Source organism: Rissa tridactyla, chromosome 2 (genome assembly GCF_028500815.1).
Source record: "Rissa tridactyla isolate bRisTri1 chromosome 2, bRisTri1.patW.cur.20221130, whole genome shotgun sequence".
Classification (NCBI taxonomy): domain Eukaryota; kingdom Metazoa; phylum Chordata; class Aves; order Charadriiformes; family Laridae; genus Rissa; species Rissa tridactyla.
Window position 1 is genome coordinate 112,431,079 of NC_071467.1, and position 14,321 is coordinate 112,445,399.

The 14,321-nt window shown below is 40.2% G+C and overlaps 1 protein-coding gene across 1 annotated transcript in view; it reads right to left on the reverse strand.

Moving 5' to 3' along the window:
• POU6F2 (POU class 6 homeobox 2) overlaps window positions 1-14,321 on the reverse strand; it is a 312,926-nt gene that overhangs the window by 88,758 nt on the left and 209,847 nt on the right. Inside the window, exon 5 of the mRNA XM_054191841.1 lies at window positions 6,947-7,278. Within this exon, the coding sequence (XP_054047816.1) occupies window positions 6,947-7,278 (332 nt within the window). The remainder of the gene's footprint in view (window positions 1-6,946; window positions 7,279-14,321) is intronic.

Consider the following 14,321-nt stretch of genomic DNA (forward strand, 5'->3'; position numbering starts at 1 on the left):
ACAAGTGAACACTGATACTTGATATTGCTGAAAAAGGCTTCATTTTAAACTTTAAAACACAGTCTGGAGTAGCCTTTTTTTTCTTTTTTTCTGCCCCCCCTCCCCCCTTTTATTTTATTTTATTTTATTTTATTTTTATTCTCAGGCAGTAACTAGAAGCTGCACAACCTCTTTTAGGTGCTTATTTGTATAAGGTGCCTTGAATGATATAACACCAGGGCTACACCACTTCCAGAATATTGCTCCTCAATCAGATTCAACAAGCCCACTAGGTTCCCTCTGTTCACTTGGTCCACTTGAAGAATTTTGTTTCTCACAGAAACCTGTGATGACTTGCAATTTTTTTTTCTTTATTACAAAGAGATGAGGGGTATGAAAAATAGGGGAAAATAAAGTAATGCTTTCCGATGTTCTCCACTTCCCTGAAAATTTTTGGAAATATGAGTGAAAAGAGAAATTAAGAGAAATGAATGATAACAAAACAGATCCGCTGGATTTAAAAGAGTACATGAGCTGCTGTGTCAATTTTTTTCTGTCCCTAAGATCCCCAAGGGTCCTCCTCTCTGCCTACAGAGGCTTTGGAAATAGAAGACTTTATGGGATATGGATCCTTTCCCAAATTTGTCCTGGAAAGATATTATTTATTTATTTCCCCATTTATTAAATATTTCAGTTGCTTTAGGGAGTTTATTAAATGCTCCCATTTCAGAAGCCAGAGCTTGCCCGGCAAACAGCACCACTTTCCTCTCCTTCAGAGAATTCTCCAGCAAATGGTTTCCTATATTAGCCTCAGCTTCTGCCCCTTGGGTGCTAATAATGCCAGTTGTTTTGCTCCAAGATTAATTTCCTTTGCTTTAAATGTGAGTCAGACACCAGTACTCCTTGTGCTTCTGAAAATAGCAACACCTGCAGAGTATATTTGGATGGACCAGGCAGCCAGTGCTCAACTGAGAGAAGGTTTCCTCAGGGAATGAAGAGACTTGCTTATAAAGTCTCTTTGAGAACCCTTAAACATGTCTTTGCTCTGTTTAAATGCAGTATTCAGCAGCTTTAGAGTGTGGAGTCCTAATGCCTCAAAGACCCCAAAAAGCAGTGAGCTTCTGGGAGAAGGAAGACAGTTGAGGAGATCTGAAACCCTACTCAGTCCTGTGGATGGATGCAGTCCATAACTGAAACCAGTCTTTCTGTGGAAATAATGCCCATGCATGTCCTGGTAGACACGAAGAGTAGCATCCCTCACAGAAGCTAGCTGTGTCAGGAAACCAGCTTGCATGTCTCTGCACTGTGCATCGGGGACAGAGAGCATGGGACAGCACAGTACAAAGACAACTTAGAGTCCAGCTAGGACAAACTGCCGTTTTGCCATGTGGGAGTGGCCTAGCCGGTGGCAGACCCAGAAGAGATGAGGAGGATCATGGAGGTGCCCAGAAGAGGTGAGAGGAGAAGAAGAAAGGAGGCCCTGGATGCACTGAAACTCAATTTCTCAAGTAAGGTTCAAGTTTGTGAACAGTAACGCCTGTGTGGTCCACAGAATTACTGCAGCGGCAAAAGGAAAAGCATAAAAATTAAAGGAGGGGACCTGAATCACAACTGCATTTGTGTGTGTGTAGTACATCAGTATGACCATGACTTTCTAGCTAGCGGAAATTTTTACACAACTACTTGCCTCTTCCACTCATGAAATCACCTTTATTAACCCACAAAAATCATTAAAATACTGTAAGAATACTCAGAAATCCAAAGCTATCAGTAGAAAAAGATGTTAACATCTTTCTGGACCTGTTTGAAATGAGCAGGGGATGAAATATGCAAAATAGTCTCAACAGTTCACCAAGCTCAACTCAATTTAGCCGACTGCACAGGAGTTTCCATGCTATTAGTTTAGAGCTGAGACCTGAGTCTTGCCAGCACCTCCTGGAAATCCACCTAAGGTCAGCACTTCAACACGTTCACTCTAAGCAGGTGATGGGCATGAACATCCCTGAAAAAACATCCACTGTACATGTTTATATCACCTGTTGCCTTGTGATGTGCTATATCTCACTCCCTATTGATACTAAAAATTAGGAAATTTTGGAAAATGGATTCAATGTATTCATACCATTTATAAAATATTTGTCAAACTGATTACCAAGTAACTTGGGAACAGATTCAGTCGGTCATACACTGCACAGTATCATATGCAGGAAGAAGGCTAGATAATTTTAGCAAAACAAAAAAAAACCTCAGTGGGATTACTGTTGTCATAATCTTGATCAAGTTTTCTTGATCGCAGTATTCAATAAGCATGAGAAAAATACAGCAGGTCTTGGATGTCAACAAAGACATAAAGACAGACCACGACTACAGTCCTTGCAAAAATCCCAGCTGCCTTCCTCAAACCAAGAGACTTGGTTGTTTCTTCTCTATTTTAAAAATATGTAAATTTATCAAAGCATCAGTAAACAATACAATTTCTTGAAAGTAGATTTTTCCCTAATGAGCAGCTAACCAGAGAATGAGGTTGCGGGGGGGGGAAGGGAAGGGATTGGGGGTTTTGTGTGACTGTTGGAGCCTCGGGCATCTGTGTACACATTCTCCCTCATTTACAGCTGAGTGTTTCAGCCTTTCTGCTTTTCTTTTCTCCTTTGTTATAAAAGTGTTGAGGTTCGAAATACATTATTTAAGATTAGTATGAAAATTTAATCTGAAGGAGGTTCTGGTTTTGCTATCCTAGAGTTTGCTATTACTTGGAAGATTTTTCTGCTGTTGTCATCTCCTCACTTCCCTTCTTCCCTCCTTTTATTATTATTTTTTTTCTCACTCATCATCTTCCATCGGCTCCAGTTATTGTAGGTAGGCTTCTATGACAAAAAGGTGCTTTAGGAAAGAGTTCTGAAAACAGTCAGAATAATTTTACAGTGGGGCAATCCCTGGGGGATTTCCTGTTTGTCTCTTCCTATTCACACATGAACAGAGCAGCAGAAATCATTGGGAATTCTTCTATTCCTCTAGTGCAGCTCTCCCTTTGTAGATCTGGCGGTGGGTACATTCCTCTTATCCATACTGCTAAAACATATAGTGAGTGTCACCACCAGAAGCTAACCCCCATTTGGAGCCAGTTAAATATATGTTGCTGATACAAAGTGCCTTATTCTGGTAGTCAAGCAGAATAATTGGCTACTTAGTCCTTGGCTCATCTGATTTTATACAGCATATAATCAAGATCTTATGGCTTCAGAAAATTAATTGAATGGAAACTCTGTAAAAGGTGCTAACTATGCTTTGAAGTTGCAACACGCTGACCATTCATGAACCAGTATAGTTTGCCATGTAATAACATCAAACATTCACAGGAGAAGCACATTTGGAGAAGGGTATTTTCCCAGAAGTAAAGGTTTCTAAATCCCCAGTTTATTCACTTCCAGATCCCTTTGTCTCAACTGACCCAATGAAAGTAAAAATCAGACTATGATTTATCTATATGAGGAATTTCACCATTTTAAAATGAAAGGATGAAAGTCTTCCGTCATCCACCTGACCCACCACGTCCAGAAATAGAGCTCTGCTTCAGAAAATTCTCCTCTGGTTTGTTGTCTTTTGCAAATCAGCAATGACCCTGGTTCTGCAGTGTTTTGCTTTTACCAGTGTAAATCTGGAGCATCCATCACTAATGTCAGCTCAGAATCCAGGCTCTGAAACCTAAAGTGAGGTTTTTCATCTTTCTACACAATCATTAAAAGACTTCCTAAAAATAATAGTTTTGTAACTACAATCCAGCCCACCGAACTGAGTAAAGAATGGTGATAAAATTAGAGCAGGGTATTACAGAACAATCTGACAAGAATCATTCTGAGACTTTTAGCTGGTGTATGCTGCACCGGTATTATTAATTTCTGATCAGCTAGCAAAAGTACCTCACCCAGGTATACCTAAGCAAGTCACTTTCATTTAATTTGCCTTCTGAAGGACATGACAGCATCTGTACATTTTGAGATGTAATTGCTGTTATCCTTCAGAGTTTTTTGAAACAAACACAATCATCCTCCTGAATTACTGACTTTCCATGACAATTTTTTGAGGTTACATTGTTCTAAACTAATATCTTTCAGACAGATCCTGAATAATGTAAGAGGATAAAGCCCACATGAAAAAATCAAGAATTCAGAAATGAAATTTAAGCTGTCAAACTTTAACTTAGTTGATCTTTATTCCCTTAATATTCTTCAAACAAAACCCATTTCATTCTAGTTCATAAAGAACATTACCTTAGAGGCCATAATATCTCTGAATTTTGTTCTAGGTTGATCTTTAAGTTAAAGCATTAGACATTAAAAAAATCCACATTCTAAGCAGCTATTATGAACTGGATTGCCAAATGCGTGGTCCCTCCTTTTTTTCTTGTTTTTTTTTGGCTTTTTTATGTTTCTGCAGAAGAAAACAATGTCAGATCCAGTCCTCTGGATGTACGGGGGTAAAAGCTTTTCTCTGCAGGATTTAGAATGGAAAGATAAATTTCATGGAGGAGATCTTACCACTGCTCTGCTTTAGAAAAGTAGCTGAACACACCCTCCAACCATATATAAAGTGCAACAGCAGTTTCTCTGGAAATATTTCTGAGCATCACTTAAAGTCTCACCATTCTCAGCAATATGACAGAACATGTTTCAAGCTCTTTAGTATTTCTTAGGGAAGCTTGAGAAGTATTGGGCTTGCTGTAGAAATTGCTAGAAGGCCAAACTAATGGCCCTAGCCACATCGCTATGGTGAGTCCTGAAGCACTGTGCTGAATTCTGGCTTCTCTTCTGGTTGTCAGCACACAGCATATTTGTATTTGTGAACAAACTTCAGGTTTTCATGGCTATTTAAATGGTGAGGATCAGAGAGGAAAGAACATTAAAAATACTTATCCCACAATTCATTAGTAACTCTCTCATGCTGAGCCAGAGCTGACAGCTAATGACTTCTAATTCCTTGACTGTTGTTCCGAAAGTGTCCCAGTCATGCAGCTGGCTTTGTGGTACTGGCTGAGCTCAGCCCAGTGGGAATGCCAGACCTCTCACGCTGGTGTCTTTCATTAACTCTAATCCCAGTTCCTAAACGGTTTAGGGGAAAGCGTTTGAACTAAAACCACCTCAGAGTATTTGGTTCCCTCCTTCCACTTCTGTTGAGCCTGCCAGTTGAGACTTCCCTCAGAAGGGTAGTTGTGAGGATACGCATGCTAAAGAGAGCGATGTGCCAAAGTATCTACATGAAAACATTGACGTTGGCACCTCCCATGCAAGGAATTGTTGGTTTTACTTACTTTTATTGTACATATGCAAGGGAGATGTGACCCTGGAGAGCTAACAGTAGAAAGTGCTTCTTCTGGCCTGTACCTGTAGGTCACAGATGAGACTGGAAGTACTCAGATTCAGCTGAGATTTAGATTGGGACCAGAGGCTACATGAGTGCTAAGACTTCAGATTCAGTGTCAGTACAACCCTCTTGAGGTTCACTGAGATAATCCCTCTTCCTCCCTACCCCAACTCTAATTTATGTATGCATTTGCTTTGTTTGCAAAACTGAATGCCTTTTGAAGCAAAATATTTAGCAGGCAGTTTTAGCAACATACAGCGTATACAGTTAGTGTGCACACATTACAGCTGCACCAAGACAATAAAATGTAACAGAAGCTCCTCTGGAAACATTCCTGTCTTTGTATGTCAATAATCTGCATACTAAAGAGTCCCAAAGCACTCACTAGCATGATAGACTGGGCATTAAGTGGTGCCTAAGCAGCTCTTAAGACAATACACAGAAGAAGCTCCAAAAACATTAGGCTCTACTATAAGAAAAAGCTAAGGAAGCAAGGACACATCTCTTGTGGACTTTTAAGTCTATTATCTAAACCATTAAAAAATCAGATTTGGTGCAATTTAGTTGAAGCTCAGGTTAATGCAGGTTTAACTGGCCACACTGCAAACACAGCTTCTTGTAAACCAATTCCCCTAATTGTTTGAAAAAGGATTTTTTTAATTATTAAGCTAATGCAGTTTAATTTCTGCAGGAAATGGAGCCGAATCCATCAGCGTGGATAAAACCTTTAAAGTGGGGTCTCAGAATTTACAGAATAAAGCTAATAGAGACTTTGCTGGTTTCTAAGTGCAGTCCCACTGCCCAGTGAAAGAGACTCTCCTCACTTCACAGACTATCCTGGTGTTTATTCAGAATCATACTTGTGGGTACAGCCAAAGCTGTTCTTGCAGGACGTGAATATAGCATGACACATGTAGTGTGAGAACACAAAAGTTCAAGAAATTAGGATCATTAGATCAGAGTTCTCCTGTTTCTGCCCAGGAACTCCAAGATGGGCAGAGCCCAGCATCAGTGTAGGTGCCATAGGTGTTGGTCTATCAAAAACCATCCTGATCATTGGAGTGAACATCTAGGAAAGGCATTAACTGGCATTCTTAGCTTTGGAGTCTATATGGAGACTCTTAACAGAAGTAGGACTAATGTTAGGACTGTGATTTCAAGAGGAAGGACAACCCATCCATCCCTTGCACACATCCACCAGCAGAAGCTCTATTTCTTTCAGGGACAGTTATTATCATCTGCTAATGAATAGCTAACTTTGCTGTCCTCTTAAGTTACCATAAAGGGTGACTGCTTCACAAAAGCCATTTGCGAAGGTCACATGCTGAATCCCTGGAAAAAATTAGATAGTTTTCTATGGGTTTTACGATACGGACTTTAAGAGCAAAAGATGTTTACTCTTCAGAAAGGAGCAGATTAGGACCATCATTAGTAACGTTTTTCTGGTTTATTAGGCCTCTTAGCTGTTCTGAGCTGCATACCTGTAACTAATACGAGGTGGAATTTCACAGTCTGTATGGACAGAAGGTGTAACCTTCACTTGATTTCCCCTTGCAGTGGGAGAGCATTTTCTGTTGTTAGAGCATTAGAGATTTGTATGCAGTCCTACCTGCAATGGATTTGGTGAAGTAAGAGGAGATGGAAGGCCATGCCCTGGTGACTGGCTGGGTTTCTGAGGGGAGCTGGAGGACTGTGGGGCCGGAGGTGGTTGGCTCTGGCTCTGGGACTGTGTTTGGTTCTGCTGCGGTGGCGCTGACGGCTGTGGCTGCTGGGTCTGCTGGGGTGGCTGTGGAGTCTGTGCCTGCTGACCTTGCTGCTGCTGCTGGCTTTGCTGCTGCTGTTGCTGCTGCTGACCTTGCTGCTGCTGCTGCTGCTGCTGTTGATGCTGGAGCTGCTGAAGATGCTGAAGCTGTTGAAGCTGGGAGTTCAGGGATGAGGTAGCTGTGAATTGATGAGAGGGAAGGGAGTTATGTAGGTTTCAGAAATACCTACTGCGTTAAAGATATTCTGGATTAAATTCTGGTTCTGTTACATTGTGGGGCACATTGCCCACTGTCAACTGGACTCCGACTTCAGGTTGTGGCAGGAAACATGTTTCTATAATAGCCTGTGGTTCTGCCAGTGCAGTTCTGTGGTAAGAGTCAGACTTCACTGGAGGCAATGAAAGCAAACCTTTGGAAGAGCTATAGCTCTGCCCACAGGATGGGTGTCAGAGCTGGCCGGCAGTCTTTGCTCAGACAAGCTCACCAGTGAAGCTAATGGGAATTTTGCCTGCCTAGAGAAGAGGCAAACAGGATGTCACTGTACACAGCAGAGCAAGAATTCATAACATGAACTGGTGCTGTTATATAAAGGATGCTCTGAAAAGAGCTTTGTCATGTCTTTATACAGCCGGAAAGAAAACATTCAGCTGTGAAATTTCTTGTGCAATGCATTGGTAGCAAAAATACCCAATAAAATGTGTGTCTCTGTGAAATTAGAACTGCCCCTCATCATTCACATCTAAAACCTATAAAGTTCCTCTTGTGAAATAGGGTAGGTATTCTGTGCGCTTGCACTGCTCACTTACTCCTCGTAGTAAAGGTCTGTTGTGTTTTGCTAGCGTGTGCTCCAAATGTGAGGCTTGGAAACTGGTGGCTCACACCAACCTACTGGCACAGCGGAGCAAACTTTATCTCCCAGAGACACTTACAAATTGACTAGGGCATTCATTAAATTCAGGACAGCAAGAAGTGTGCCACAGGGATGTCACTAAGGAAGAACAGCTTTAAGCAGCAGCCAGAACATCACAGGAGCCTGATGCTTTCTGCCCTGAATAAGTCACCTGGGTCTCTGGCCTTACCCACTTTAATCAACATCTTAGGGCTTGTATTAGATGCCTATAAGATTCCAAGAGGAACAGTTTACAAGGTCATTGAGCTATTTTGCACTCTGTATACTGTTTTGTCAACACTACTCTGTATTTTAATTTCCATCAGGAGAAGCCAAAGTAAACTGGGAATGAATGAGATTTGTTATTTCTAAAATGGCATTCAGATTTCATGGCCAGAAACTCTGTTCACCAAGTTATTTGTGAATTGGCAGATAAAGCCAAGTCATCTCCACTTTCTTTTCATGCCGACATCCCTATTTCAGCTTTCCAGATGTCTATGCCCTGGGGATGAACTTGAGGTCTTGGTACGACTTATGAAATCAACGAGCCATGAACTGGAATAAGCAAAAGAAAAAAGAAAAGAAAAGGGAGAAAGATTAGGCAGAATGGGTTAGCCAGAAAAGGCTGTACAAAGGAAAAGTAAAAGGCTTGGTAGGAAGAACTGTTGGTCATCCATTCCTATATTCGTTGCTGCTCTAAATTTTCTTTCATCAGAGGCGGGAATCAATCTACAGATATGCCTTTACAAGAATTAAAGTCATATGTATGTGACTTCAACGAAGAACCTGAATGATGCAGAGAAGGAGGACCGGTAACACCCACATATTACCATCAGAAAAGTTACTGTTGGAAGTTTTGTGTTTCAATATAAAACAGAGTGACCATCAGATTAAAAACGCACATGGTATCTCATGCAAAAGAAATCAGCCTGCAGAAGTAAGGGTACACTCCCATCAATTCCATGATCAGAACTCGTACCTAAATGCTCCAAAACCAAGTGGAAATATAATTTAAGGCACATGAGAACAAAGAATGGGGAACGTGTGCATACGAGAAAGCAACTGCATAGACAAATATTAACCATAGCATGAAGCACCTCAGATGGCAAGGAACACTATTCACCAATTCCATCTATAGGTACACACACAGAGGCAGTAGGACCCTTCCCATTCCCGTGAGGAAAAAACTAATCTAGACCAGCTCTTTATCTTGTGCAGGCCATTTCCTCATCTGTGATAGCTTAGCAGTCTGGACAAATCATTGATAACCAGAACCAAGTCTTCAAACACAACAGGCCCTTACTGCTTCCACAGAATCCAATATAGAAATGAATGCAATGATGCCCCACAGAAGCAAAACTCCTCACAGAGAGGAACAAGGGGACATTTTATATCCTGTGTGCACGACTGGACAGGATGAGACAAAACTTCCTCTATAGCAAACTAGGTAAGTGGGGGTTTACTGTACTTGCAATGGTCTCCAAACCCTTTTTCTCCCACAGGGTGCTCTAACAAACCATGGCCTGGAAGAACGGATTTGTCAGAATGCTCTATGTTATATGTAGGGCACCAGGTGAGGTAGCAGGTGACAGGTAAAAGCATTCGAAGTGGAGGGAAAGCCATCTACTGAAACATTTTTGGAGCACAGAACGTGTTCAGCTCCTTGAAGTACACCTTTCAGCTAGATTTTGGAAAATATGGCGAATAATTAAAAGAATGCTGGAAGTATCAATCTGAGGTAACATGAGGTAACATAGGATAGAGGGATCATTGTGATTCCAGTAACACAAAAGTGCAAAAACAGGGCAGCAGCAAATTTTTGTCAATGCTTTTATGATTGAACTTACGGTATCCAAAAAAAATCTGTTGATACAATATTAAAGATAAAAGGATCGCTGCCTGGACTTCTTAAAATGGTGACATACAGACACCAGGAGACATGAGGAGAGCAGTAAAGAAGCCCAAAGTGTAAAATAAATGAATTTTCTTGACAAATTAAAACAAATGAAGGGGTGGTTAAATTACAATTCAAGAAGTTGACTATTTTCTGTGTTTGCATGTAGCTCAGAGTAATCAGAAGACTAATACTTAATAATTATTAGTTTTAGTGTTCACCACAGAGCTTACAATGTTCTTTCAGGATGCTTTCATTGAAACGTTGCTAAACAGGGATGTAAGTAGCCTTGCAAAATTACAGTCTAAAGCACAGATAAGGATATACAGAAATAGTACTGATCTGTTTGTTTACCATTGGACAAAAATCCACACTTATTGAAACGTGGTTTTACGAAATGTATGAATCTGCTTAAGAAAGAAAGATTATATTGTTGCACATGTTGGGATTTACTTGCTAGAATAGTCATCCTAATGGTGTAGGCCTCAGTTTCATTAACAAGTCATGCCTTTGATTAGCTGTTGAATTACATTCTTAACAATTAAATCTTCATTAAACTTCAATTCTCTACAAGACCAATACTCCGCTTAATGGGACATTTTGATTTTCACATTCTTTCTTCCACCAATGCATATAGCAAGGGTCAGAACCCAGAAGGAATAAAAAGGGATAAAAATGCATTAAACACTTTTTTTCTTTTTAACCTAAAATTTTGCAGGTTCAGGTCCTGCTGAGCTGCTAATGTGACAGATGTCGAATGGCCATCACCAACATACTTCTGTGCATTGACAATGTGAGCAAGTGCAATCGCTCAGTCAACCTGATTTGCCCAATGAATGAAGAGGGTCTGAAGCTGACTTGGAAATCATCACGTTTTTAAGTTCTGTGGGCATGCCCAGCATTCTCAGATGATAGCTTGATATGGAGATTTTTTCATTCCCCATCTAGAAGTAGAAGAGCTTTGCATTCAGTAATGCTCAATACTTGAATTTTGGCCGACGCAGGAATATCAGTATCTCTACCACCCACTTATGTTCTGGAAGTGCACTCATTCTTGCTGGGGTGGAAGGTGGTCCCTTGAGGAAAACTTTGTTGATGGAGAAAAGTTATTTCATGGAAAAGTTTCCAAGTTCATTGCCAGCAACTGCACAAAATCATTCAAATAACTTCTTGTCTTTTCCTATAATTCATTTAAAAAAGCCTCTCCAAAGCCTGCTATTATGTTGAGTTATAAATTGCACTGAAGTGTGCTAAACAAACATAGGGAATTGGAAGAAGGACTGTTAGATCAGACAAGGCTTTCCCAAAGCCACACAGTGGGTGTACTGCAAAGGTGGATTTAGGGCTCCGGATCATGCCTGCAGTCCGGTGTTCATGCTGCCTGATTGCACTGCCTCTCACAATGTGTGTACTACCCACAGCAGGGGTTGTGTCACATTATTGTTTGTAATCAAATCCAATCCAACTCCCAGAGCTTGCTTGCATACCTCATCCATTATAAATCGTATACCTGTCTAGCATTTGTCACTTTCTGCAGAGCTTGGAGCCTGATGGAATTTCAGGTGGTACAACAATGCTATGTCTGCATGTATAAAAGATAACATGCACTGCCTACCTCACAGGAATCTTTTTATGACTTACTGGCTAACCGCTGGGTAAAACTTTGACATACTTAAGTGAGAAGTGCCTACTTTCTTCCAGAATTACATTCAAGAATTAAAAACACTTGCAAAAAAATTGCAAACAAGTTCTTTCTGCAGTTAAAAAAGACAACATAAGGTACATCCCTTTAAAAGGGAGATAATTAAAAATTGCATGCAAGCTATGAAAAACTGTGAGGAAAATCCACAAACTGTGTGTGACATTTCAACTTTCCTCAACAAAAATACATGTTGAATATATACCAGGTACCCAAGAAGCTGGTAAGAACAACTTATATATATATAAGGAAACAATGGCATGAGGCATTTTCAAGCTTAAGTTTTAACTATAATTTCTTGGTTGCTGCAGTGTCGTGGCAGACTTCCCGAGGGATCGCCCCATGATTTACGATCCTACTTTAAGCGGATTATGCTTAGCCACAGTATCAAAGCATTTATATTAGAATAAGAGATATGGAGTTAAGTGGTGCAAATGGATGGTCAAGAGGCAACTAGAGCAAACTTTCTGAGCTCCCAGGTCACCTGCTTCTATACTTGTCACAGACCTTAGACTACCTTAAGGTTTTAGAGAAAATTATGATCTAAGGAACACGCTCCTTGAATTTCTTTGGGAATACCTTAGGCACCGTGCTGCTATGCATCTACAATATTTACATAAAATGTTGTATTTTCATGTTTTCCTTGCGTCTTCTGTTCCTCTGCTGGTTACCTACACAGGAAACTGAAATGAAACTAAAACGCCCCTCTGTGAAGTAGAGTGGTGCAACGGGAAGAACTTCCCTCTGATGCAAGCCTGCTGAAAGCAGCAGGCTGACCCATCACAGGGAGAATGGGTGAGTCATTTTCTTAGTAGGAAAACTGAAAAGGCTCTGTCTTCAAATCCCAATCCTGGTTGTATTCACTGAAAGTAGTATCAACTGCCTGCTGCCTCTGGCTAAGATATTATTGCATGAGTACAGGAATGGCTCTGGTTGTATTTTAAATTAAAATATACATTTGAAAGTTTAATCACATTTATTTAAAAAGCAAGGAATGTGCGTACGCCCACAAATGTTTACATAATGAAAACAATGTAAATATTATAACTATTTTTTCACCTCTCATTCACAATGTAAGCTCAGATTCTTCAGACCTCTACAAAGCTTGGCAGAAGATCAAATTAATGTTCAGGGATTCAATTTGTATCTAGAATCTGCTCCTGTGGATAAGCTTCACCATGTCTGATTTATTTTATTAATGTTTTGTGCATGTTTGTTTCTGTGTAAAGAGGAAGAAGGAGCAGGAGGAATAAGACACAATTTTAGCCTACAAACTATTGTGCTGCTCTATCCTCTAGTCTCTTATTTACATAATTGCATAGATGTTCCTCAGTGACTTGATACAATGTACAACGGACTAAAAAGGAGAAAATCATACATTAAACCTTTTCCTATTTGACTGAGCGCAGAACTTGGCTCTTCTCATTCCAAGGGCCTAATGCCTTTTTCCACTTCCCCAGTAATGGAGAAGGGATTTGCATTGCCTTAAACCGAAAAGTGTAACTAACTCAAGCATCTGGGCCTGCGTTTGAACTGATGTGGCCTGCTTTTTTTTCCACCCTGTTGTTTCTCTTCTAATGAGGTATATGCCTTTCTTTCCTTTGAAACAGATTTCTAAAGATTGAATGCACACGCTGAATAGTCTAATGCAAGCCTGTGTTTACGCTCTCTCCCTCCTGGGTAATGAGGGGTAGGTTAGCCAAATACCCAACGTGTTTTTGCATACGCTTGAATTTTCTTTTTAAGAGCAAAATGTGAGTTGTTTTAAATATGTTAGCATCCTCTTTGTGGAAAAAAAAAAAAAAAAAAAGGAGGGTTGGACTTGTGGCCGAAGAGATTAGTAATGGGATACAGAGCATATTATTTCTAAATCACTGGTTCAAATCTAGTCTAGGTCAATACAGGGAACAAAAGTCATTGCACATTAATGGTGCTTTTGAGTGCTTTCTACCTTACGAAGATGTATTAGATGCATAGAAGATGTATTCACACATAGATACCCACAGAGAACCTGCAGTGGAGGCAGTCTGCCACACAGTCAAGGTAATAAATTGATGGTCTCCCAATACCTATTACGAAGATCATAAAGACTATGGCCTTGGATGGCATCAATTGACACCTTTATTTGCACTTTCAGCAGAGAGGCAAAGGATAGAAAGAGTAGGGAGACCAAGTCATCTGCTCCTTCCTAAAGGTGATCCCTCAAGGTTACAGCTGCAAAACGCAAATGGGGATACAGGGAGAAACTTGCGTTGCCAATGGTCCTCTGTACCAATTCTGCAGATAAACAGAAGGCTTCACTTTCTACTGTTGTCATATCCAGCATCTTTCATGAGCACTAAATTCAGTTTAAAGAATATAGGCAATAAAAGGGAAGTATTAAGAAGAAAACCATCATAATTTATATGGTGCCTGTGGTGTCTCCACATTTTGATGAATACTGGAACTTCCCTGAAAAATGATCCACTGCATTAAATAAATCTGACTTTTTTTTTCCTTACCAAACCTTAAAATGTACAATAATCCACTAAAATTTTAAGAAAAAAAAAAAAGAAGAAAAACTTGTTGTTCTAGGTAGAGAGCTTGACTGAGTGTCAGGGCAAGTATATTTGGAACACCTCCCATTTTGAGATAATCTAGGGCCTATTTTCCTCTAGTTTATGACAACACTCTGTGAGTAAAGTTCCCTGAGTGTATTGTAAAAATTGCATTAACCTATTTAAAATGCCCAAAGGCAAG